The sequence below is a fragment of the Hyperolius riggenbachi genome, chromosome 9 (genome assembly GCF_040937935.1).
Source record: "Hyperolius riggenbachi isolate aHypRig1 chromosome 9, aHypRig1.pri, whole genome shotgun sequence".
Classification (NCBI taxonomy): domain Eukaryota; kingdom Metazoa; phylum Chordata; class Amphibia; order Anura; family Hyperoliidae; genus Hyperolius; species Hyperolius riggenbachi.
In genome coordinates, this window is record NC_090654.1 from 230,908,974 (window position 1) to 230,935,911 (window position 26,938).

The window sequence follows — 26,938 nt, forward strand, 5'->3', positions numbered from 1 at the left end:
CCGCCGCAACTGGGACTGATTGTCTTCTGATGATGCGCAGTTGGGAAAAATAGAGGCAGCACAAACACTCAACACAGGTTCCAGGTGCTGGAGGTCTCGTCTTGCTGCTCGATACTTCCTGCTCTCAGTTTGGGCTCTAGTGCCTGATCTGAGAAGCAGGAAGTACAGAGCAGCGGTGGTTAAGAGAACAGACAGGCGGAACCTCCGACTCCTGGAGCCTGTAACAGGTGAGAACATGCGTGTGTTGTATTTAATCTTTGCACACTCCTTAATGCTCTGGTGGGGCGTAAGGGAGTGAGGTACATCTAGCCACCATACTAGGGTGGGAGGTAGTGAAGGAGATGGGTATGTCTAACTGCCATACTGGGGAGGCAGGGGGAGACAATCTGGCTACCATACTTGGGAAGAGAGAGGGGGAAGCACATATGGCTACCATACTGGGGAGAAAGGTAATAGGAGCCCATCTGGCTTCCACAATGGGGAGGGGGGCTCCATCTGGTTACCATACTGGGGAGGGAGAGAGCCCACCTTGCTACCATACTGGGGAGAGGGGGAGCCCACCTTGCTACCATACTGGGGTGCGAGGGAAGGGGGGAGAACATCTGGCTACCATACTGGGGAGGGAGAGAGCCCACCTTGCTACCATACTGGGGGGGGGGGGGGAGCACATCTGGATACCATACTGTGGTGGGAGGGAAGGGGAAGCCCACCTGGCTACCACACTGGGGTGGGAGGGAGCACATTATTCAATGTAGGAATGGGGGGATATTGGTCCAAATTCCGCATTGAGCGATGCCCCCCCCCCCCCTCCAATCTCCATGCCACTGCTTGCAGCCCTACAAGGATTATTACGGTGTAAATGTCATTGTTAGAAATGTGTTGTACTGGCCATTTCCACCAGTTTGTTGTACAATGTTATCTCACTGGCATCACTTTCAGATGGCAATGTATGGAAATGTATGGAAATGCTATGTGAACATAATGGGCTCTAGAATGCTCACAATTTGAAGTATCCACAAGATATGTGCCAGTGGGCAGAACCACAAGTATATGACTGAATGTCCGTTAACATGATCTAATTACCTGCATAAATGATAAAAATTCAAGCAGAGCATCTAACCCATCCATGAACATAACTTCCAGCTTCTCAGACCACGATGCTGGCTTGTTGGCGAGGACATATCTAAACGCAAAAAAAGACAATACACATTTAAAGATTACAAGCACTAAAAATGCAAGTCCGTTACTTTGTGCTTATAAAAGACAGTCGGATTCAATGCTTGTAGAATTTTTTTTTTGGGGGGGGGGGGGGGGGGGGGTGTCCCAGCATGTACCTGAAGTTTTTCTATTACAGGAGAAGATCTGTAGCCGTTTAAAAGTATTGGAAAAAACATTTACAGTAAGACCCTTGAAAGCGTAGTGTCTTATTATTCTTGAAATATCTACAGTGTTTGCCCTTTTTTCTTATGATATGTATTTTCAACACCTTTGCAGATGTATAGGACAAACATTGTGAAACTGAACAGAGCACTTAAAATGTTGCTATAGCAAAAATAATGATGTATATCTGCAATTAATATTCTGTATATCATCAAAATTGCAACACCCAATAAAAAGAACACGTGTCTATACACTTACTTGAGGTCACAAAGGATCGTATATACTCTTTGCGAACGGTCCTGGTTGTAGCTCTGAAAAGTAAACTTGTCTGAAGACTTCTCTACATCAAAACATATTGGCAGGATGTCCACCAAAGTCTCAGTGAGAATTCTAAGTATGCTTGTTTCTTCTATGAGAAGCCGAGCCTGCAGGAGAAAAAGGTCTTACAAGTTGGAACACTACAGAATACATTAGACTCATGTGCCTCAATAGACCTAAATTACACAAATAAACAGTAGAGTCTCAGTTATCAGGCACAGACTGGGATCGGCGAATGCCGGATAAGCGTGCTTTTTTGGTTGCTTGAGACTAAGGGCTCGTTCCCACTGTTGCGACGCGATTTCGGCCGCATTCCGACGCTTGTAAAAACGCATGCGGATGAGTTTCCGCATGCGTTTTTACCCGCGATTTCGCATGCGATTTCGCATGGCAGGGTGCCATGCGAAATTAACCATGACACTGCCAGGGCTAAATAAAATTGAAAAAGGTGCGAAATCGCACGCGAAATCGCGGGTAAAAACGCATGTAACAAACGCATGCGTTTTTACTATTAAATACATTAGCGGCGATTCGCACGGATTCCCGACGCAGGCGAAATCGTTGGCTCTTTTGTGCGTTTTTTTCACGCTGAAAAAAACGCACCTCAACAACGCTACAGTGGAAACAGGCCCATCCACTTGCATTACATGTGCGGATCTGCATGCGTTGGACGCATGCAGATTCGCGATAGTGGGAACGAGCCCTAAGGCCCCTTTTACTCCTGCAGCCTGTTAGGCTTCCACGCTGCAAGGGCAATGCAAGTCTTTGGAAACTTGCATACTTTAGGGTTGATTCACTAAATACTATAGCTTGAATAGCACTACAGCGCTACATGAATTACATGCGTCATTGTGCGTAAACTTATAGCACATTAGTTTAAGCGAGTAGAAGTTTGTGTGCGTAACGTTATAAGCTTTGCTCAACATCGTGCTCTACCCTACGTGCTGATAGCGCTTGTAGCGTTATGCCGATAGCGCACACATTAAGCCATACGCACGTTATGAAATAGCACTGTTTAGTGAATCAACCTCTTAATGCAGTGGGATGGAAAGATCCAAACCGACATTCCCAACACAAAGTCTGCAGCGTGTTGCTGCATAGGGCATGTCTACAGCACAGATTATGCAGCAATGCAAGTCATTGGGTGATGCAGTAAGTAAAGACAACGGGAGTGCGGTGCAACGCATATGCCCAACAAGAATCCCAGTGGGCTACTGGCTACCCAGCAGAAAGTACCTCACTGAGCAGGGGATGGCACTATGCATATGGCAGACATTCATTAGCCTTGGCTGCACTACACGTCATTGGGCCAGAGTCAGGACACCTGTGTTTACCCGGGGTACTCCTGCACAGTGTAGGTGACTAAGCAAGAGCATGCATTCCTTTGTGAACCAAGACCCAGGCTTTTAACTTAGCTGTAGGGATAACAGTGGTGCCTGGATGAGAAAATCTGTGAATGCATTTGTTTGAACATTTGCATGCGAATGTACAAAGGGTTGTTTTTTGCCATTTTTCTGGCCACACCCCCTTTAGCACCTCCCTTTCCTGCCTGGATATATGTGTTTTTTTCTTTCTTGTTACTGACCCCTGTGGCCAGGGTTTTAATCCAGTGCACTCCCTCCTTCCCCGGTCTGTTTTTTGTCAGCATGCGCACAGCTTATGCCGGTGTATGTGCATGGTGCGCATGGATACGTTAGCTCCCTTGTGCGATTGGTATGATGCGCTATCTGTCCCAGGAGAGGACGTCAGGATGTGTGCTCCTAATCCCTAGATAGGTTTGATGCAATGAATGTTTGCACTATGCATGTTACACGGCCAGAGTTAGGACACCTACAATTACCTGGGTACTTCTGTGCAGTGTCGGTGACTAAGCAAGAGAATGAATTCCTTTGTGAACCCGGCTTTTAACTTAGCTGTAGGGATAACCATGGTGCCTGGATGAGTGAATCTGTGAATGCATTTGTTTGAACATTTGCATGCGAGTGTGCAAAGGGTTAATGTTTTATGCATATGGCCCTGTCGCCACATGATGGTGCAGGGACATATGAAGGCTGGTTTCTGCTGTGTGATGCAGTGCGCGCATCACATCGCCTTGCAAACCTCAAGTGTAAAACTGGCCTCAATGTTTAAAATTGGCCTCGCTAATACAATATAGTACTACACCTCACTCTATCTACATAACATGAACTCTGTATTAAATGTTAACCACTTAAGTACCAGCGGTCTCTGCCCCCTTAAGAACCAGAGACTGCTGGTACAGGAACACGGAATCCAGACGAATCGCCGCACATACCCATCGCACGCCGGAACCCCCAGGACAGACTCTGCAGTCTCTATGACGGCAGAGCCATGTGAGCCGGTCAGGAGCCGCTTTCATTGGCTCCTTACCGTGTCTATCAATGTAAGCCAATGGGAGCGGCTTACATTGATACACGGCCAAGAGCCAATGAAAGCGGCTCCTGACCGGCTCACATTTCTGCCGACGGCGAGACCCGTCGGGTTTGAACGGCGCAATCGGCGGGGAGTGGCGGAAACGGCGGATGCGCGCAACGGCAGCTAATTGAAATCTGCGTCGGGCCAGCCAGGAGCCCACCAAAACGTGGCGTAGATTTCAATTAGCGCGGCCCTTAAATGGTTAAAATACAATAATTGGAAGTATATTAATCTTGGGGGAGAACCCAGTCTTTAAAGGACAACTGAAGTGAGAAGACTTAAGGTGGCCATACATGGTACAATTTTTCATAATTTAGTTCGATTATTCCGTTAGATCGAATATAAAGATTTTTCCAGCATGTCCGATCATTTTTCCCGAAAAAACGGGATAATCGTTCGAATTTCTTGATCGACAAGAAAAATATTTTCAACTTTCATTCAATTCGATCATTTAGATTGAATAAACGGGAAAATCGAACATTTTTATTGTACCGTGTATGGCCACCATAGGAAAGCTGCCATATTTAGTTCCTTTTAAACTATACTAATTGCCTGGAAGTCCTGCTGATTTATTTTGGATGCAGCAGTGTCTGAATAACACCAGAAACAAGCATGAAGCTAATCGAGTGGTATCTGACAATAATGCCAGAAACACCTGATCTGCATATGTTTGTTCAGATTCTATGGCTAAAAGTATTAGGACTGCCAGGCAACTGGTATTGCTTGTAAGGAAATTAATATGACTGCCTCCATGGAATCTTGTAAAGGAGACAAAAAACACAGGGACACCGGAAGCCCAATCTGGGGAAGTATGTCAGGAGATGTGGGAATGAAGAATGTATATACAATACTGCAGTGTTTCTCAACATTTTATAAGTGTGTACCCCTTTTAAAACCCTGTACTCATCGAGTACCCCCTAGCATAGTAAACATGATCACAAGTACCCCATGACAAATATATATTTAATCGTAGAACATGATAATTGGTTCTAAACAATGTGCAAGCATTTATTATTGCTTTTAATTAGCTAAAATACTAATATGGTGTTGTTTAAATAAGAATTATAATTTTTTAAATCTCTAAATTTGTTATTCTTGGTTAAGTATATCAAGCCCGAGTACCCCCTGGACCCATCAGAAGTACCCCCCTGGGGTACGCGTACCGCATGTTGAGAACCTAGGCAATACTATACTCACAAGTCTGAGTTGCAATACCAGCAACCACCACATGTGGAGAAGTACCGTCTCCACTCGGCCTTTCAGTATTCTACAGATCAAACTCCAAAAGGTTAGGTTTATAATGTAGTCATAAACTGGACCCCAGGTCAGGGGTTAGGAAAGGATGCACAGCTGACGTAAGAGGCGCCCAATGGACAATCACTGATATTAACATATTAAATTATAAAATAAGGTGTCAACCTACCTAAAAAGGAACCTAAACCGAGAAGGATATCGAATTTTCCTTTTAAAATAATACCAGTTGCACAACTTTCCTGCTGTGTCTCTAATACTTTTAGCCAAAGCCCCTCAACAAGCATGCAGATCACGTGCTCTGACTGAAGTCAGACTGGATTAGCTGCATGCTTGTTTCAGGTGTGTGATTCAGCCACTACTGCAGCCAAAGAGGTCAGCAGGACTGCCAAGCAACTGGTATTGTTTAAACAGAAACTTCTGTAGCCCTCTCAGTTAAGGTTCGCTTTAATGTTGACTAGTAACCCAAAGATTATAATAGGATACACTAATTTTATTTCTGCACAGTGGACAACACGTTTCATGGCTTAGGCCCGGTTCACATTAGCGTTCCCTGTCCGGATCCGCCTGATCGGATCCGGACCGTATACTGTACAAACGGAACGTACGTTCCGCATAGCAATGCAAAGGCTATACGGACGTTCACATGCGTACGTTCCGTACAGAACGGAGCCGGATCGGATCCAGACTCCGGAGGCTTTTCCAACATGTGCTATTTTTTGGGTCCGGATCATCCGGCCCACGCACCCGGACCGGATCCTGACTGCACCATGCGGATATAGAAACCTATGGGGAACGGAAAGCACAGAACACACTGGAAACAAACACCGGACGTTCTACCCTACTTCCTATGCGTATCATAGCGGCCATTTCAGATGGTGACACATGGGCCCAGCATATCTGGAGTGGAGCAGCAGTGACACACGTGCTGGAGCTGTTTGGCAGTATGTCGGGAGGTGGAGGTGAGGCCTACAGCAGAGGACCTGATTGTACAGGTGCACCAGGTGCACCTTCTGCTGACCCCAACAACTTAAAAGGTATTTTGTTATTTTTTTACGATCCGGATGGCAGCCTGATACAGTCCTGATGCAAACGGACCGGATCGGATCCGGATTGTAACCGTACGGTTCCAATCCGGATCAGGTCCTGATACGATCCGGATCCGGTCCGTTTGCATGCCAAAACGCAAGTGTGAATGGGGCCTTAATGATGCTCCATCAGGTCAGTGATGTGCCCGATAATTGAATATGTGAAGCCTGGAGCGCCAGAGAGCTGGCGGCATTAAGCCGTGAAACACGTTTTTCGCTCTGCAAAAATAAAATTAGTGTATTCTATGATCTTTGGGTTACTAGTCATTTAGGTAGGCTGACATTCCTTTATAATTTAATATACTAATATCAGCGATTGTCCATTGGACGCCTCCTCTGTCTGCTGTGCATGGCAGCCTCCATATCCCTCTCACTTTAGTTGTAATTTAAGCACAGCAGAGCTCACAAACAGCCTAAGAAGTTGGCCTTCAACACTGAATACTGCCAACAATTTGTGCTGGTTGGTTAAGACTGCTGGTTAGTCAAGTTCCAGATAACTGGCACTCTACTGTAATATGAAATCTCACACTGCTGGTCTCCTTTTAAAACTCATAGTAAGTGATGGTCATGTCTAGGAGGAGAACTCCTGCTTTAGCACATGATCATGACTAACAAATCAGAGACTTATGCCTGGTACACACCATGCAATTTCCCATCAGATTGACGGGTTGAATCAACTTCCGACAGGTCCGATTTGACTTCTAATTATTTTTACGATCGATTTGGTACAGAATTGGAAAATTGATCAGAAAACACATTGGGGATTAGATTGGATCTGTCGGAAATTATCGATCCAACACGAACTGATGGAAAATTGCATGGTGTGTACTAGACCTTACATATCTATCACCTGACCAAACTGATCACCTGCTTCTCCATGAGTTCACCTAGACATGAACATCATTACTCAGTGTCCTCATCTTATTCTAAATAGGAAGCTTGTTATTTGCATGTTGGAATATGCTTGCTGTAGATACATTTAAAAAAAGCAAACAAAAAATAAAGACCACTTCCCACAATCCCACTTGCAATGGACAGTTCCTGCAGTTAGGAAAAGGCAACAAGAGCAGGAACAAAACAAAAACAAAAAAACAAAAGACAAACAAAATAAAAAACTGTGGGACATAAAGGGACCCATTTTAGAACAAAATAGTTTTGGAGCACTGATTTTTATTTTTGGATGTTACGACACCCTTAAAATATTATGTTAGCTAATAACCATGGGGTTATTTCCGCTCACCAGTGTGGGCACAGTGAAGAGCTGTACAGAAAACCCAGTGAGCGAGGAATCCTTGTTATGGTCATCGTTCATGTGCTCTCTATGAGCATGCCTGTAATGCTGAAAAAAAACAAAACAATCGTATCAGTGTGATATAGCTGGAACATACAGGGGGTGGTGGCGCAATGAAGGAGGTGATGGTGAGGGAAGAGAAATTATCACAAAAGGCTCATTCCCATTATGTGCAGTGCTGTCAGTCATGGGAATATGAAAGTTCATGTACTTTCACGTTACCGTTAACAGTGCAGTGGGCACTCGGCTGGGAAGATCTTATCACACAATGCACGTTTTCCCGTCGTTTAACTGTCAAGTCCTCCGATGTCCACATTACAATGTGCATTCCTTGTGGGAATGCATGCATGAAATCACATTCGTGCATGCATTGTATAGTGTGAAAGAGCCCATTGCTAGCCACAAATTGATAAACTGATCAGCCAGATCAACAGAATTTGCCAACTGTGTAGGTGATCACTGAAGGGCAAGGTCATAAAGAAATTATTTAGGCAGTGCCTGGTATCGTGACACTAAGTGGCAAGAGAATAAAAAACAGGGCAAAAAAAGATATTAAAAGTGGTTTGCCCATGGGTGCATCACCAAAGTTGACTGAGGCGCTACACCCGCTATTGCCGAAATTCTGTTTTGTCCACATGTTTATTGCCTGATGAAGCGGGCTGGGCCTGCGAAACGCATTGCACTTTTTTGGGGTACTATTTAATAAATGTGATTGCTGCTATTCAGACAGTCTTTCGTGTCTGCTTTATGGAGGTAAGTCCACCACTTCCTCCCAGCAAATGTTAACGTTTTTTTCCGCTTTTATCCTGCTGACGCCTCTGTTCTCCTACTGCTATACCGTGTCCACCCCTGGTGGAGGGGTGATCTACCCCCTTTCGCATCTACAGAGAGCGACATCTTATCCCTGAGTGAGGACAGGTCTAATCTCCTCACCTGCCTATACAGTGGTTGCCTTTGTGGTAACCCATGTTTGTGAGTATAATTTTCTCACGATAACCTTTACTTCATTTATGCTTAACATACTACACTATATTGGGCTCTCGGTTTCTCTACATTTTATCACCAAAGTTGCACGCATTGCACTAGCTATAGCATTAACTAGGCATTCACCTAGACAAACCTCAGAAGGAGATCCGCACAGAAAAAAACTGCATGGTTTCTTAGGAAGTAGTGTTATAATCCTGCAAATAGTCACAGTGGCTGTGTGTGGTGATGGTAAGCAGTTGCATTCAAACGCAAACCCTTGCAATCACATGTCTAGCTTTGCAACGGTGTGCAAGGTGAAACCGTAGTTGGCCAGCAACCTTGTATGACAGGACAGCAACACTATATGACAGGACTGTGATTCAACTTGTGTTGAAACTGGTCACCCACAGCAAAACGCGTCACCCTTCAAGAGTTGCATCACTTCCAGGGGGAGTGTGTGGAAAGGTTAGAAGTGTGCAGTGGGTATCAATGTCCACATAATGTAGAGAAATTGAAATAATTTCTATTCAACACCCAAAAATTAGCAGTTAAAACCACCTGCACTGTTAGCGTATTCAGCTGATCTAATAAAAATCTGCCAGTGTGTGGCTGGCATAGAAAGAGTTGACCAGAGACGCACTAGAAAAACTGAACCATCAGCGGGGTTTTGGAATTGGAGAGAGGCAAAGATGGAAAACCTGGCTAGAATAAAGTTGCTGCCACAACAACCAAAGAAATAATAATATTAAAAAAATCAATTCTAGATACAAATTTCTAATAACAGAATAGTTTTTTGCAAAAGATATTAAGGCGGACCCGAACTCTCTGCTCTAAAAGATATGCAACAGCATAATCCTAAACTAAATCTGCAGTATTTCTACCTCCTGATTCATGGAAGCAGACGTATTGTTAACAGCCTGTGCATTCAAATGAGCTTATCTGCCATCTCTGCCGTGGCAGTTGTGACACAGGGGCGAGATCAAATTACAACTTGTGACTATGCAGAGATGAGGGTGAATTAGGCTAAAGTTTCTAAATAAAGACAGGGTCCATTTGAACAGGTTTTCCTTCTTCCAGAGCTAGAGTTTAGGACCACTTTAAAGAAAAACTTTTGTTACAGCACATACAAATCCTGCAACAAATCTGCAGTATGTCTACTTCCTGCTTTAATGGAAGCAGACATATTGCTAATATCCTGTGTTTACAAATTAGCTGTTCTGTCATGGCAGAGAAGATTCCTGAGCTGATGAGCTGAGAGATCAAATTACAACTCGTACTTAATCATAAATGAGGGGGAATTAGTCTAAACTCTCTAAATACACACGGGGTGCATTTCTCGGTTTTCCTTCTGTCCTGTGCAATAGTTCAGGTCCACGTTAAAAAAAAAGTATACAGATATGCACTTAAGAATAGGCCACCCCAGGTGGGCCAGCTGAGCTGTTACCAGTACCCGGTAATTCTGCTAAAAAGTCAGTTTTTGCACACTTGGTCAAATTTCTTATAGAGGACAGAAAGCATGCAGAACATAACTAAACTCATAGCAAACCCACAGCACATGTGCAATAACACTCAAAAACCAAGAAAATAAATTCACACAAATTACCTTAACAAATTCAATGGCAAACAATTTCTTATACTCCATCTCCAGGAAGAAGCTGCTGAAGATCAGATCATAAAAGATTTTCCTGAACCCTGTAAGGAAATTTAGGTTTGTATTTTTTTTTCATATGTTACAAAGCTAAATAGATGTACACTATCACACCTGAGGAATAGGATTCAGACAGTAGCAGCCAATGGGATTAATTCACACAAGAAGTTCTCACAAATCACTTATTTAATCGCCAAACTAATAAAAATAAAAATTTAACAAGCACAATAATCACTCAAAGTAAGTTGTTCCTGAAACTTAAAATTCATTACCTTTCAATTATACATTATATTTTTACACTTTGGGATCTTAAAAAATGTAACATAGGTAAGGTGAAAACAAGATGAAAACAGGTGAAAAGGCTTTGTGCATCATGACCAATGTGGTTATTATGAGTGTATGGGTTGGCCAACACACTGCATTACATTGCACATGGCAACTACCACGTCTCGCAGCAATGGTCATTAAAGTCAACGGAACACATTACAGTTCCTGTGATGAGCAGCGGAAGTGGTCCGGCTGACACAGAGGCTGCAATGCCTTATTGTGCACCACACGCATTTCAGAACCAATGCAAGTCAATGGTAACATGAACATTTTGAAATTCTTGCGGTGTGCATTTTAGGATGTTAAGGTGGCGTATTTCCTGTCTGGCAGTGTTCATGTGCCTGAGGGTTTTGGAGGCGGGTTGCCTCAGACTTGTGTATCAGTGCAGTATGGCACATGTAATAAAGTGAGTGTAATGGTATGATGTGGTAGCATTTTGCCATGCGTAAATTGCACTGCACCAAGTGTGAAAGGACCCTTAAAGTCTTTACAAGCAGAATTCCAGATATCTTTGAGCTTCTAAGACTCTCCTAAAAGATGAGCTCCTAGGATTGGATAAAGCGGGACACAGCTCAAGTCACAGCAGTCATAGTGAGAGTTAGGCCCCTTTTCCACAGACCACTGAACTGTGTGCTTGTTGGGTAGTTCAGCCTCCTGGCCAAAATCGCCTTTGTGCCATTCGGATGCATAAAATTGCAGCCAGTGTAATACCATCCATATCATCATGTGACATGTGGCAGTCTTAAAAAAACCCTTGGTGCATCTGAGCATTAGATTGGACTATAGTGGAGCTACCTTTGAAACACCAAGTGACAGGCAGTGAATTCCCCGCCTACAACCCTTTCATGGAAAATGGGCCTTACTGTAGGAGATTTGCACTGAAGAGCTGCTTAGCAGAGTAAATCTACCTTAAAGTGAACCTGAGGTGAGAGGGATATGGAGGCTGCCATATTTATTTCCGTTTAAGCCATACCAGTTGCCTGGCAGTCCTGTTGATCTATTTGGCTGCAGTGGTGTCTGAATTACACACACAAAAAAAAACAAAAAAACAAGCATGCAGCTAATCTTGCCAGTTCTGACAAATATTCTCAGAAACACCTGATCTGCATCTGCTTGTTCATGGTCTACGGCTGAAAGTATCAGAGGCAGAGGATCAGCAGGACAGCCAGGCAACTGGTAATTTCTAAAAGGAAATAAATTTGGTGGCCACCATATCACTTTCACCTCAGGTTCACTTTAAGTCTCCACCCCTACATACCTGGTCAGTCTGTACCTAAGCTTAGTGGGCTGAGCTCCAGAGTTTTCAAGAATGGGGCTCAACAAGCAAGTTGTAACAAACTTATCTGTTGTCTCTGGAGGCTGCTCTGATAGTGTGGAGCAGCTGGAGGAAGCTTCGTCTTTGGTCAATCGCATCCCCGGCTCCCCTGTAGACGTGAGTCAGCATGTTTGCATCCCCAGCTCCCCTGTAGATGTGAGTCAGTGCGTTTCTGGCATTCTCCCTAGGAGGAGGTGCGCAGCTCAGAGCTGCCTTTATAGGTTAAGGAGACGTGTCTGAGGTGTGTCAGCTGATTCCTGCGGTCAGCTGACACTTGCTGCAGGGATGTTGCCGACTGGTCTGATTTTCCTGGGGGCTTGGTCTGTGCTCTATTCCTGCTGTATAAGCCCTGGGCATTCAGTTACCCGCTGTCCGTTATAGCTATAAGTTCACTGAGCGCTGGTCCTTGTCTTGCTACTGTCCCTAGTCAGCTAGTTTTAAGAGATAGATATAGAGATAGATAGATATATAGATCTAGAGATAGATAGATATATAGATCTAGAGATTATATATATATATATATATATATATATATATATATATATATATATATATATATATATATATATATATATATATATAGATAGATAGATAGATAGATAGATAGATAGATAGATAGATAGATAGATAGAAACACACATATATACACACACAAAGACACTGCCGATATACATGTACTCTAGTTAGACCAGTTTTATAATATTTTGTAAATTGTATATTATGCCGATTGTTATTCTGTGTATGATCCGGCTAAACCCTCACTCTGATTCTGTCTCCTCCTTGTCTGTACCTCAGCCATCTGATCTAAGTGTACGACCTTTGCCTGTTTAACGTTTTTGTCTCTGTCTCAACCTTCTGTACTATAGCCATCTGACCACCTGTGTACGATATCAGCCTGTTATTGACCTAGCCTTGCCTCAGTCCTATTTTACCGTAGTAATTCTGACTACACGTGTATGACTTCAGCTGACGATCTGACCACGATTTATCTATTCAGTGATTACGTCTAATACCCAGCGTTACACAAGTACAGTACATGCAGAGCACTACACAGGCACTTAAAGTGGTCTGAAACTCAGAATTTCTTCTTCGCTCTAAAAGATTGCTTACATCAATAAACCTATTAACCACTTAAGTTATCCACCCTTGGTGGAAGGGTGATGCACCCTCCTTTTTCTTCTATCCACAGAGAGCGACATCTTAACCCTGAGTGGGGACAGGTCTAATCTCCCCACCTGCTTCTTCAGTGGTTGCCTATGCGGTAACCCTGGTTTGTGAGTATAAATACTTACGTTACATATTATCTCCCTTCTTCCAAAACATACTTCACCATATTGGGCTCTCGGTTTTCTGTTTTTCTATTAACCACTTAAGCCCTCAGTCGTTTTCACTTTATGCTTCCGAGCAATGTTCACCTCCCATTCATTAGCCTATAACTTTATCACTACTTATCACAATGAACTGATCTATATCTTGTTTTTTCCGCCACCAATTAGACTTTCTTTAGGGGGTACATTTTGCTAAGAGCCATTTTACTGTAAATGCATTTTAACAGGAAGAAGAAGAAAAAAAATTCATCAGTTCTCAGTTTTCGGCCATTATAGTTTTAAAATAATACATGCCTCCATAATTAGAGCCAACGTATTGTATTTGCCCATTTGTCTCGGGTATTTCACCGTTTAAATTATGCCCCTATCACAATGTATGGCGACAATATTTTATTTGGAAATAAAAAAGGTGCATTTTTTCCATTTTGCATCCATCACTATTTACAAGCTTATATATAAAAAAAAAAAAAAAAAAAAAATATTTCATCTTTACATAGATATTTAAAAAGTTTAGACCCTTAGGTAAATATTTATGTGTTTTTTATTTTTTATTGTAATGTTTTTTTTTTTTTTTTTATTAAACATTTTATGTGGGCATTTTTGGGAGGGTAGGATGTAAATAGGGTTTGATTTAGGGAAATATAGGAGTGTGAATTTTTTTTTACTTTTAGATGTAGTTTTACTTTTTGGCAACCTTGAGTTTGATTACATTGCGTCACTCTAAGCGTACAATGTACGCTTAGAGGGACATGGGAGTTAGAAAAAGCGAAGCTTCCGAGAGAAGCTGTCGCTTTTTCTGCATGGGGGAGGAATCAGTGATCGGGCACCATGGCCCGATTCACCGATTCCTGGACTACCGAATCCGCGGCCGGGAGCGCGTGGGCGCGATCGGCCACGGGAGCGCGCCTGTCCTCGACGTATAAATAAGTCAAGGACGACAAAGTGGTTAACAAAAAAAATGTAGCAGAACAGCATTCAAACAGTTAAAGGGGCACTACAGCGAAAAACTGTAAAATTTAATATATGTGCAAACACATACAAATAAGAAGTACATTTTTTCCAGAGTAAAATGAGCCATAAATTACTTTTCTCCTATGTTGCCGTCACTTACAGTAGGTAGTAGAAATATGACAGAAGTGACAGGTTTTGGACTATGGACTAGCCCCTATGAAGAAATGGACTAGTCCAAAACCTGTCACTTCTGTCAGATTTCTACTGCCTACTGTAAGTGACAGCAACATAGGAGAAAAGTAATTTATGGCTCATTTTACGCTGGAAAAAATGTACTTCTTATTTGTATGTTTGCACATATTTTAAATTCTTCCTGTGTACCACGATGGTCTGAGCCATGCTTATGCACTTTGAGTCCTACAGGAGAAAAGCGCTTTACAAATGTTATTTTTTGTTGTTTAAATGTTACAGTTTTTTTTGCTGTAGTGCCCCTTTAAACACAGCACAGTTCAGAAGAGCTCACTAAGGGCTTGTTCACACTGCACACTGTTTGTCTTTTATCTGCCGTCTGCGGTTTTTACAAACGCCCCTCCAACCGCGTGGCCAATGCATGTCTGAGAAGGTTCATATCAGCGCGGGTTGTTCGTGGTGCAGATAGGAAAGCTGTGCGTGTTCCATTTTTGGGGCAATTCCACGTCAATGGAAGGTATAGGAAAATCGGTGAACCCGAACAAAAAAGCGCAATAAGGCGATTGCATTAAGAATACATTGTATTTATTCTTTTCCGGGTGGAAGAGTTCACTTCCTGACTTGCATCAGTGAGTGAATTACAAAACCGCTCAGAAAAAAAAATGCTTAGAAAACCGCTAAGCACAAAAACAAATCGCCGACCCAAACGCCGGGAATTGGGAGGAAAAAAAAAACCCAACGCGAACGGAACGCAATGTGAACAAGGCCTAAAAAAGTTTTTAATTTAGAATTACAGCAATTGAAGAAAATGGCAGCTTTCAGAGCAGATAAACTGTACTTTGGGAACTTATAATTTGTAAATGGACGATATTATTTGTGCACAAAAGCAAATAGGATACCTGTATGAGTGATAAAAAGTAGGGAAACATTTTATTGAACGTTACTCCACTTTAAAAGGCTTTTGGTTTACGAAAGCTACAAAATAGTAGAGCCTCTGCCCAGACTACGCTTCCCCCCCAATGTTTTGGGGTCAGATAATTTGCCTTGATGCTTTGAATTATACACACCTTTATGAACACGGGCATCATTGTTAACTAAAAACCCAACATAGCAAGTCTCCTCTGAATCAGTCCATTTATTTGGCTCCAGACACAGCTGACAGAAGAGCTGACGGAAGTCGCCTATAAACAGGAAGATGTAAATGGTAAACAGCAATTCATCTCTAGCGTTGTTCACTTATAACACACAACTACAGATAAAAGAATGCAACATGGAGGGGGGGGGGGGGGCGGGGGGGAAGCACACTACAAATTTACTGCGAGATGTACTTCATTATTGCTTGTGAACACTGCAGCAGAAAAGACTAGGAACATTGAGGATAGGTTCACAGTAGGATTTTGCATTGTAAAGTTGCAATGCGAAATTACAATGCAACACTATAAAAGTGGTACCACAGATTAACACTGCGTTACCGACGCATAGAGCAGGCACAGTAACGCATACAAACAATGACAAGTATGCTTTCCTGTACCTGGTAACTTGTGTTTAGAGGTAACCCACTGCAGCAGCATTACCATAACGCTACATGGTAACCATGCAATGCTAATGTCGCATTGTGAACGTCCCATACACTTATCATTACAGTGCGGTAAGCTGTGTTATAAGACTTTATAAAGCAGCACCGCAACGTCCCACTGTGAACCAAACAGAACAAAAATAAATAAAAAAACAATGAAGAATTTGAAAATATCACATGAATGAAAGTGAACACTCACTAGAGTAGGCCAGGATCTTGTTCAGCCATAACCCGAGACTGCAAGCAAAGGCCTGATGTGCCATTACCTCAGAGGGCATCACATCAAAGTTTAGATGCTGAGGGGAAACACTTTCTGCATATTTCTAAAAGAAAACAAGGAAAAGTCACTCACTAATACCACCACTACATCAGCTAGTTATAGAAAATGGATATACAGAATGTGTAGCACAGAACTGGAAGGAGTCGTAAGAAGAAAATGGTGAGCTTCTGAGAGGAACGGATGGCGAAGTACGTACGTGAAGTACAAAAAGGAGGTCAGGCCCTGCTTCAATACACCAAAAATCTTTATTACACTTGAAAAAAATATCTCACACTGTGATGCCTCAATAGTAAAATCACTCTCTAAGATAGAAATGTTGCACAGCTGGCTGGGCTCACACAAGTATCACACTATCTTTCACGCCATGCACACCTGGGATCCCCATACACAACCATGGATATGTCTATAGAGCTCTAATTTTCCAGAAGAGGAGTCCCAATATGGATAGTATTCACACTAATCTAGTGCATAGGCTTATGTCTGAGATGACAAGGTACAGCAAGCACAGTTCATTCAGCTGATCTAATATAGGTTCCAGATGTCCCTTTGTATTTGATTTGCATCCATTGCGAGACCCATGCTCCCTCGCTGATGTGAGGTACCACCTATACATTAAGGCCAGTGAGTTCCTGGCATTCGTGGCTGTGTGCGTGTGTGCGCGTGCGTGGGGTGGTGCTGGAATGTGTGGCCGAGACCTCAGGGTGGCCGTTAACTGGTTTTAAATAACTCTGTTCAGATTGACTTTAAGCTCAGTTATACTCAAAGCAACAAAAATGCTGCATCTTACTTTAAGTTCTGCTGCAGTCTCTGTACATTCTTCAAAATTGCCTTCCTTCACAGTAATGCGGCCCTGTTTAGACAAAGATATAATGTTACATATCCTGTAAAACTAACATTGTATGAAACAATTCCATAAAAAATAGCACGGCTTTTTACAATAAGCATGTCATTGGGAGGAGATTTGGGGGTGATGGTTGCCATTGGGGGGAGGGCAGAAAACCATGACCCATTCAAAGATGCAGTATCCACAATACTTCTTGGATCCGTAGTAGGTCACAGCACACACTTATAGGCAGATGGAGGGGACATTAAAAAGACACTGAATCAAAAAAAAAGTTATGATATAATGATTTATATGTGTAGTACAGCTAAGAAATAAAACATTAGCGGCAGAGACACGTCTAATATTGTTTCCAGTACAAGAAGAGTTAAACTCCAGTTATCTATGCAAAAAAGCCATTGAGCTCTGCCACTTTCAAGCCTCAGAGAGTTATGTCTTCTGAAGCAGGTTATCTCAACTGTCAGTCATTGTATTGTTTTTTCTTCCGCACAGGACAGGTCAATAGTTCACTGGGTTGCTCTGTAAAATCATTTAGAATGCCAAGTAGTGTGTAAACTGAAAATATTAGAGAATTATGCAATGTTAAAAAAAAAAAACAAAACAAAAAAAACACTATATAACTGAAAAAAATATGAGAATAATTTCTTTGCTTCTAATATTGTAGTAATTATCTGTACTACACAACCAATTCATTATATCAATTTCTTTTTTTTTCGATTCCGGGTCTCTCTTAAGGGCAGAGATAAATGGTTCTATGACAGATCTAAAGTTGTAATATGTTAACACCACGCACACAGACAATATTTGTACTTCTGTCAAGAAGCAGGTTCAAAGGTTACAGTTGAGAAAAAAAAGCGTATGTTAAAAGCGACACTTATGATATAATGAGTTGTACGTGTAGTATGGATAATTGATAGAGCATTAGTAGCAAAGAAAAGAGTCTCGTGGTTTTATTTTCAGGTATACACCTTTATTTTCATAGCATTGCATCATTTTATCATATTTGCAATTTACAAAAAACACTATTTTAAACTATGAAACAGAGCAGGGCTAATGACACTTTCAGCTTTCCTGCAGTAAAAATCTTATCTGAAACTGCCTCTAACTGTTTCTTTGAAGTAGAAGTGCCTCAGAAAACAGCACTGTAGCCGACCTTAGTTGGGTCAGAGAGTTTAGAGAAGCTCTTTTGCATAGATAAGTGAGGTTTATTAACTCTTCCTGTACTGGAAACCATCATAGACTGGTTCCTGTGCTACTAATGTTCTGTTTCCTGGCTGTACTATCATAAGTTTATTTTCACTTCAGATTCCCTGAAAAACAATAAGTAGTTCTAGAGATGCAGGTAGGTGAAGTGATATCCAAATTGTCTTCTAGTAAGAGTTCATCTTTGCCCCCCTTCCACTTTCAAAGCACCCTGATACTCCATTATTGTACCGGGTTTCCCCAAAAAATAATTTTTGCACCAAAAGATGTGCTAGGGCTTAGTTTCAGGGGATGTCCTATATTTCTATAAACACACAAGTTCCTGTGCTGTGTGTCCTGTCTTCCCCACGGTGCCGCCTCTTCCTCTGCTGAATCCACCTCTTGAGTGCCTCTGTGTTCCCCTTGTACTTTTAGTTTCCTCTTACCCCTAGCTGCATGCTGCTGTGACCCCAAATTTCAGCCTAGGGGGAAGAAGTAAGGCAACTTCTGTTTCTACTGGAGCAGATAGTCTCACAGGCGGGACCATGGCTCTGTAATTGGGTGAGAGAGCCATGGTCCTGCCCGCAAGACCATGTACTCCAGTAATAACATTTGTTGCCATAGTTTTCCCCTTTACTGCCGCTAGGGCTTACTTTCAGGGTAGAGTGTATAGTTTGAGCATGCTTGAAACTCCTGCAAGGACTTACTTTGGGGTGGGTGGTCTTAATTTTGGAGAAACAGGGTAGGAAGAGTCTTCAGTGAACAGTAGGAAGCTCAGAAGCTCAAATGATATACTGGCATTTTATTGTGACTTTACACTGTCCACAGTGCATTTTTAGTATTCGCCCAGGCTGTGATGTAAAGTATGCATTTGAAAGGAGAACTGTAGTGAGAGGTATATGGAGGCTGCCATATTTATTTCCTTTTAAGCAATACCAGTTGCCTGGCTATTCAGCTAATCCTCTGCCTCTAACACTTTCAGCCATAGGCCCCGAACAAGCATGCAGCAGATCAGGTGTTTCTGACAAATTTAGACAGATATGACAAGATTAGCTGCATGCTTGTTTCTGGTGTGATTCAGACACTTCTTTAGGCAAATAGACCATCAGGGCTGCCAGGCAACTGGTATTGCTTAAAAGGAAATACATATGGCAGCCTCCATATCCCTCTCACTACAGTTCTCCTTTAAACACATGCAGTGTTGTGTGCGTATTATAACGTACAGGTTATACAATGCACAAAGTGTGAACTGACTCTTGCTGTCTTTATAGAGCTACTCTCTTATGCTGGGGTACACACGATACGTTTTTGTGCTCGATAGAGTGTTTCTCAACATTTTATCGGTATGTACCCCTTTTAAAGCCCTGTACTCACCAAGTACCCCCTAGCATAGTAAACATTATCACAAGTACCCCTTGACAAATATATATTTAATTGTAGTACACTATAATTGGTTCTAAACTATTTCCAAGCATTTACTATTGCTTTTAATTAGTTAAAACACTAATTTGGTGTTGTTTAAATAAGATTTATCATTTTCTGAAACTCTAAATTTGTTATTCTTGGTGAAGTATATCAAGCCCGAGTACCCCCTGGAACCAACAGATGTACCCCCTGGGGTACGCGTACCACACGTTGAGAAACTAGGCGATAGACAATTCCCATCGTGTCCGATATTCCTTCCAAACGATTCTGCGCTCGATTCCTCATAGAAGTGAATGGAAAAAGATAAGAAAAACGAGCGGAAGATAAGAGAATAGAGTGGAAAAACCGATCGAGTGGAAAAAGGTATAGTGTGTACCCAGCATGACAAGTCTAAAGAGGCTAGTATATGACCACATGGGGTAAGGCAGGGGTCAGGAACCTTTTTGGCTAAAAGAGCCATAACCTCCCTGGCGTTCTATTAAGATCGCCAGGGCGGCTGCGGGAGGGTTTTTTTTTTAAATAAGAAAAAAACATGAAAGCCCACTAGAGGGCACTCCGGAAGAGTCATTCTGATCGCCTCCGGCGACCAGAATAAACAAGGAAGGCCGCCATGAGCCGCCTTCCTTGTTTTGCTTACCTAGTCGCCATGGCGACGAGCGGAGTGACGTCATGGACGTCAGCCGACGTCCTGACGTCAGCCGCTTCCGATCCAGCCCTTAGTGCTGGCCGGAACTTTTGTTCCGGCTGCGCAGGGCTCGGGCGGCTGGGGGGACCCTCTTTCGCCGCTGCTCACGGCGGATCGCCGCAGAGCGGCGGCGATCAGGCAGCACACGCGGCTGGCAAAGTGCCGGCTGCGTGTGCTGCTTTTTATTTCACAAAAATCGGCCCAGCAGGGCCTGAGCGGCGACCTCCGGCAATGATGGACGTATATAGTCGTCCATACCGCTAAGGAGGATAAACAACACATATTTTAAAATGTATTTCCTTGAGAGCCATACAATATGCTGGGATTCACCAACATCAGCAATTTCTCCGAGAGCCAGACAGGAGAAATACCGACTAACAGCTTGTACAATTAGCTAGCTGATTCACTTTGTAGGATAAGATCCCCACACTTTGGTCCAATAGGCTGCCTGTCAAGTGACAGGCAGCCTATTGGGCAAATCAAATCTCGTCCTACAAATTCACTAGACCTGACAGGGACCCGAGTGGAGTGGGACAATTGAAATAGCCGTTCATTTTCGGGGGAGAGCGAGTAAGTTAGTAGTGCATGCTACAGCAGTAATGTGCCTACTTAGAAAATGTTACTTGCAGTGCCACACTAAGCTGCGCTGCTTGATCAGTGTAGCATACTGAATTAACTGCTACTGATTTGTATGTGAGCCAGATGTAGCCATCAAAAGAGCCACACCTGGCTCCTGAGCCATAGGTTCCCTACCCCTGGGGTAAGGTATTGGTACTAGCACTATGATGCTACTAATGCTCTCCTGGGATATTCCAGGTCTCCCATCAGCCCCACGTTTTAAACTTGTAGACTTACAACATAACAGCCTTGAAAAAGCCTAAACCCAAGGAATAAAAAAAAGGAATCCATATAAAAGATCTACTACAGCAGTAAACTTGCCTGTTGCAAAGCCATTTTAAATTATGGCTCAAGTACGCTCCTGCACCACCACCCTACCTTATTTGGAAACATTATTGTACAACAGTCCCTTTACAGAAAAGTACCTTATAACACACATAAAAGCACATAGAAGCTGAGGTTACCTCCCTCTCAGCTGCAGCAACAATATCCCGTGCATCTTTCACACTACACTGCATCACCCTCTGCACACTGTAGATGGAGGCATCATTGCAGCGGGAGTCACCACCGTAAAATAAGCAGTAATAGTACTGTGACTTCTGTTGGCTGCATGAGAAACAGGAATGAATGGTTAGATTGCTTTATTATCTATAGCACAAACATAAAAATCTGCAATTTATACACCACAGTGACAACATTTTAAAAAGTTACAGCTATCCGTTATGGAAACGTTTCAGAATCGCATGCCGGTGCGATTCGCATGGCATGCTGCATTTTACCGCAGCAGGCACCTGAGTCTCTATAGCCATGCATGGCACAGCTACAGGCTCAGTGGAAACCAGCCCTTAATGTATATTAACAGTCACTGATAGCTACTTGTGGTTTCACCATGGTTGCTCACTGCATTCATGTAGCAGTTTTTAGGCATGCTCCTCAGCTGCTGAATGGACAGGTAGAAGAGGGCAATCCACAGAGGGGCCATGACCAACGGCCCACCTGTGCGTACATTTGAGACTCATTTTAGTTCCCCCCCCCCCCCCTAACGGCCCAGGAGATACCTCTTCTAGCTGATTTTTCTAAAACATATCTGGGTGGATTTCCACCAGAGTACAGGAGTGATCATTTTGGATTTATACAGTGGGATGCGAAAGTTTGGGCAACCTTGTTAATAGTCATGATTTTTTTTCATTAATCATTGGTAGTTACGATAAAAAGTGTCAGTTAAACATATCATATAGGAGACACACACAGTGTTATTTGAGAAGTGAAATGAAGATTATTGAATTTACAGAAAGTGTGCAATAATTGTTTAAACAAAATTAGGCAGGTGCATAATGTTGGGCATGGTGGTCATTTTATGGATTCCAAAACCTTTAGAACTAATTATTGGAACTCAAAGTGACTTGGTAAGCTCAGTAACCCCTCACCTGCATACACAGGTGAATCTGCCACTTCAAGCCTTAACGTGAACCAACGATTTATATAGGGAAATCATGACGATTAACAAGGTTGCCCAAATTTTCACATCTCACTGTACATTACAACAATTATCACCCCGAGTTTCCTATATAAAAAGTTCCAAACTACCCAATGAGAGTTCTTTTTGGTTATTTTCATGTTACAGTAATGTGTACATATCATGCTAATTAAGCAAACTCTTATGCAGATATATATTAAGTGTTCACATAATTAGTATGCACAAATTTGATTAGTAGGGCATGAAAATAATAATGATAATAATAATAATAATAAAAAACCACACTGCTTTAGATTTGGTATTTCAGAACGTCTATACAGTAAACTCCATTACTCAAATGGCAACCCATCAGAACATGAACTCCAAATTCTGGAGACCACATCCAGGTCTAGGCCTGGCTCTGAAGCCTGGATGACATGGTATCCGTGAGGGCTGGTTCACACTGCAAGAGCTTTTTAAACGCTAATGATTTGAAACGCTGCTGCTGATGCAATGCTAATTTTTATAAAATCAAATCGCCCCAGTGAGAACACACACAACGTTACATTTGCAGCAGCTTATAAAATCACAAGCACTTAGAAAAAGCTCTTGTAGTGTGAACCAGCCGAGAGTGTAGCTGATAGCTCAACTCATTGTTGTGCTTTCTCTACAAATAGGATTGTTTAACATTTCATTGTTGAAGGTTGTTTTGATATTTCTGGAACTTTCCCTCTCTGTACTTTTCGGACCATAAGACGCACCTAGGTTTAGAGGACAAAATCCAGGATGCACCATTGACGCGTGAGAGAGTGTGTGTGAGAGAGAGTGTGAGGCCTAGTGCACACAAGAGCGGTTCGGCTGCGGTTTGCGATCCGCTTGCGGGTGCGGATCCGCTAGGGTAATGTATTTCAATGGGCTGGTGCACACCAGAGCGGGAGGCGTTTTGCAGAAACACATACTCCCGGGCCGTTTCTGCCTCAATGTTAAGTACAGGAAAACCGCAAACCGCCCTGAAAAACGGCACTTCACAGCGGTTTGCCAGGCGTTTTTTGTTACAGTAGCTGTTCAGTAACAGCTTTACTGTAACAATACATGAAATCTACTACACCAAAACCACTACACAAAACCGCAAAACGCTAGCTGAAACACTGCAGAAAAATAAGAAAAAGCGTTTCAGAATCTACTAGCAGTGTGTGTGTGTGTGTGTGTGTGTGTGTGTGTGTGTGTGTGTGTGTGTGTGTGTGTGTGTGTGTGTGTGTGTGTGTGTGTGTGTGTGTGTGTGTGTGTGTGTGTGTGTGTGTGTGTGTGTGTGTGTGTGTGTGTGTGTGTGTGTGTACGAAACCTGGTGCATCCATGGTGCAGGGGCATCTTGTGGATCTTCTATCCTCAATCCCCCTTCCCCTAATATCTCCCAGTTGTGTCCCCCTCTGTCCCTCCTCCTTTATCCAAAGTGATCCAGTCTCCTTGTCTGAGTCCATGTGTCCCCTCTGTCCCCTGCATCTCTTATGTCCTCTTTGTCCTTTGCGTTAATTCCCTACCCCCCATGTCCCCTTGGTCCAGATGTCCTCAGAGAAGTAGGTGAGATACTTACCAATCAGCTGAAGATGCACAGGAGTCCCACGACGAGCTGCATAGTCAAGGATTTGCCTCTGGCTCAACAGAACTTGCTTCAGCTTGAGCCAACGCCATGTGGCCAAACAGATGGGGAGCTCCAACATGCCCACCCAATTCACTGCTGCCTGCTATTCTAACGGGAGACTATGGTTACACAAGCAGGACCAAGGCTCCACCATTGAGCCAAGTGAGAAACAGCTGATCACTGCTGAAACAGAAAGGGAGTAAGGCTCAGTGCACACCAAAACCGCTAGCAGATCCTCAAAACGCTAGAGGTTTTGGAGCAGATTTCAGAGTGATTCTAGGCATGTTTAGAGACATTTTCTAAACATGCCTAGCGTTTTTTGGAGTGTTTTTGCGTAGCAGATTACAAATATTGTTACAGTAAAAGCTGTTACTGAGCAGCTTCTGTAACAAAAACGCCTGGAAAACCGCTCTGATCTAGCGTTTTCCAGAGCGGTTTGAGCTTTTGCTATACTTTACATTGAGGCAGAAACGCTTCTGCAAACCGCAAAAGTGCTGCAGGACCCACGTTTGTGGTTTGCTAAAAATCTCAAACCTCTGGTGTGCACCATCCCAATGAAATACATTAGCCAAGCGTTTTCACAGGCGGAGGCGGTTTGAAAAACGCTACAAAAACCAGGCCTATGCCTGTGTTGATGGCAGATTATGAAGGGCTGGACTAGAAAAGGTGGCCTTTGTTCAGTTTCAATTATGGCGATATTGGCACTTCAAAGCCTAACTAAATCTGAAGTATAACAGGGTTTGATGATCTGCACACACATTTCTTGCAGAGATTAGGTGCATGCTCGGATAGATTAGGCAATTAAAAACAGAAGTAGTACAAAAAGGCGCAACTCCAAATGCACATCCATGTAGACTAATCCAAAGCATTGTCGAAAACTTGTCAGTCTTATCACTGTCTTGAGGGGGTCCTAATACAGTAGCTCTTTAACCTTGGCATCTTATAGTATTAGGAAACTACATGACCATCTGCATATGGAGTGCTGTCTTTTGTGTACCAAACCTATAATTGAATAAGCAAACTCATGACAATCGGGATAAAACATGAACACACAGCGTATAGATGGATAGAAAAATATATGTTTCACGTTCAAAATCTGCAGCTCATTTAACCCATTCGCGTTCCGTCGTTTTCACTTGAGAAATGTTCACCTCCCATTCATTAGCCTATAACTTTATCACTACTTATCACAATGAACTGATCTATATCTTGTTTTTTCCGCCACCAATTAGGCTTTCTTTGGGGGGTACATTTTGCTAAGAGCCACTTTACTGTAAATGCATTTTAACAGGAAGAATAAGAAAAAAAAACGGGAAAAAAAATCATTATTTCTCAGTTTTCAGCTTTTATAGTTTTAAAATAATACATGCCTCCATAATCAAAACTCACGTATTGTATTTGCCCATATGTCCCGGTTATTACACCGTTAAAATTATGTCCCTATCACAATATATGGCGACAATATTTTATTTGGAAATAAAGGTGCATTTTTTCCGTTTTGCATCTATCACTATTTACAAGTTTAAAATAAAAAAAAATAAAAAATATAGAAATATTTCATCTTTACATTGATATTTAAAAAGTTTAGACCCTTTGGTAAATATTTACAGGTTTTTTTTTTTTTATTGTAATGGGGTTTTTTTTTTTATATTAAACATTTTATTTGGGTATTTTTGGGAGGGTGGGATGTAAACTATAGTTTTATAATGTAATTGTGTGTTTTTAATTTTTTTTACTTTTAGTTGTAGTTTTACTTTTTGGCCACAAGATGGCGGCCATGAGTTTGTTTACATGACGTCACTCTAAGCGTAACACATGCTTAGAGTGACGCATGGGGGAGGCAACGGCCAGAGAAAGCACAGCTTCCGAGAGAAGCTGTTTTTCAGCGGGGGAGAGGAATCAGTGATCGGGCACCTCAGCCCGATACATTGATTCCGTGGCTACCGAATCCGCGGCCGGGAGTATGCGTGCACGCGTGCGATCAGCCGCAGTAGCGCGCATGGTTCCTGGACGTAGTTTCTACGTCCAGGAATCAAAATAGTGGTTGAGAAGGGGAAGGGGGTTGTCAGTAAAATGTTACCAAGTGACACCCAAAGCAGGAAGAGTAGTGTCAGTTGCTAATGCTCGGTACACACAATGAGATTTTCCCGGCACGATTATTTCCAACATGCCCGATCTGATTTCCCATCGATTTTCAGTTCACTTCTATGGAAGAGAATCGATCGGTAATCAGATTGGACATATTGGAAATAATTGATCTGGCAGGAAATCTGCCTGAAAATCTCATCGTGTGTACTAGGCATAAGCCTTTACCAAAATCTGTTGCATAATAGAATAGTGCTATACCTATTTAAGTAATCTGGTAGTTCATTTTCACAAGTCCCACACAAGTCCCACAGAAGCATGTCCACAAGGTACTTCATGATGACCGGCAACACTTTCCTAGCTCTTGCCAAGACTTCTTCAGGAAGTCTGAATTCAGAGCCCTGAAACACAACAAAGCCAAATAAGATTAGGTGATCACAGATGCCTGCAAAACTCATCTAAGCAATGGTAAAAAAAAAAAAAAAAAAAAAAAAAAAAAAAAAAAAAAAACATACTGCAGTGCTTTCCTCCATATTTAAATTCTGAAAAATATTACAATACATAATTCTCTGCCTGATGCAGCAAGTCTAAGATTCAGTAAGTACATCAAAGGGTTACCTGACAACATTTTGAACCGGTCAGGGAACAGTAGACAATATTCCACTG

The 26,938-nt window shown here is 42.4% G+C and overlaps 1 protein-coding gene across 2 annotated transcripts in view; it reads right to left on the reverse strand.

Annotated features, from left to right (window-relative positions):
• UBR1 (ubiquitin protein ligase E3 component n-recognin 1) overlaps positions 1 to 26,938 on the reverse strand; it is a 171,566-nt gene that overhangs the window by 84,726 nt on the left and 59,902 nt on the right. For both annotated transcript variants that reach the window (XM_068254146.1, XM_068254145.1), the window contains exons 5-13: positions 26,534 to 26,673; positions 21,557 to 21,698; positions 17,129 to 17,191; positions 16,261 to 16,384; positions 15,553 to 15,666; positions 10,331 to 10,419; positions 7,711 to 7,809; positions 1,639 to 1,805; positions 1,084 to 1,183 (exon numbers count right to left, since the gene is read on the reverse strand). In XM_068254146.1, coding sequence (XP_068110247.1) covers positions 1,084 to 1,183; positions 1,639 to 1,805; positions 7,711 to 7,809; positions 10,331 to 10,419; positions 15,553 to 15,666; positions 16,261 to 16,384; positions 17,129 to 17,191; positions 21,557 to 21,698; positions 26,534 to 26,673 — 1,038 coding nt within the window. The remainder of the gene's footprint in view (positions 1 to 1,083; positions 1,184 to 1,638; positions 1,806 to 7,710; positions 7,810 to 10,330; positions 10,420 to 15,552; positions 15,667 to 16,260; positions 16,385 to 17,128; positions 17,192 to 21,556; positions 21,699 to 26,533; positions 26,674 to 26,938) is intronic.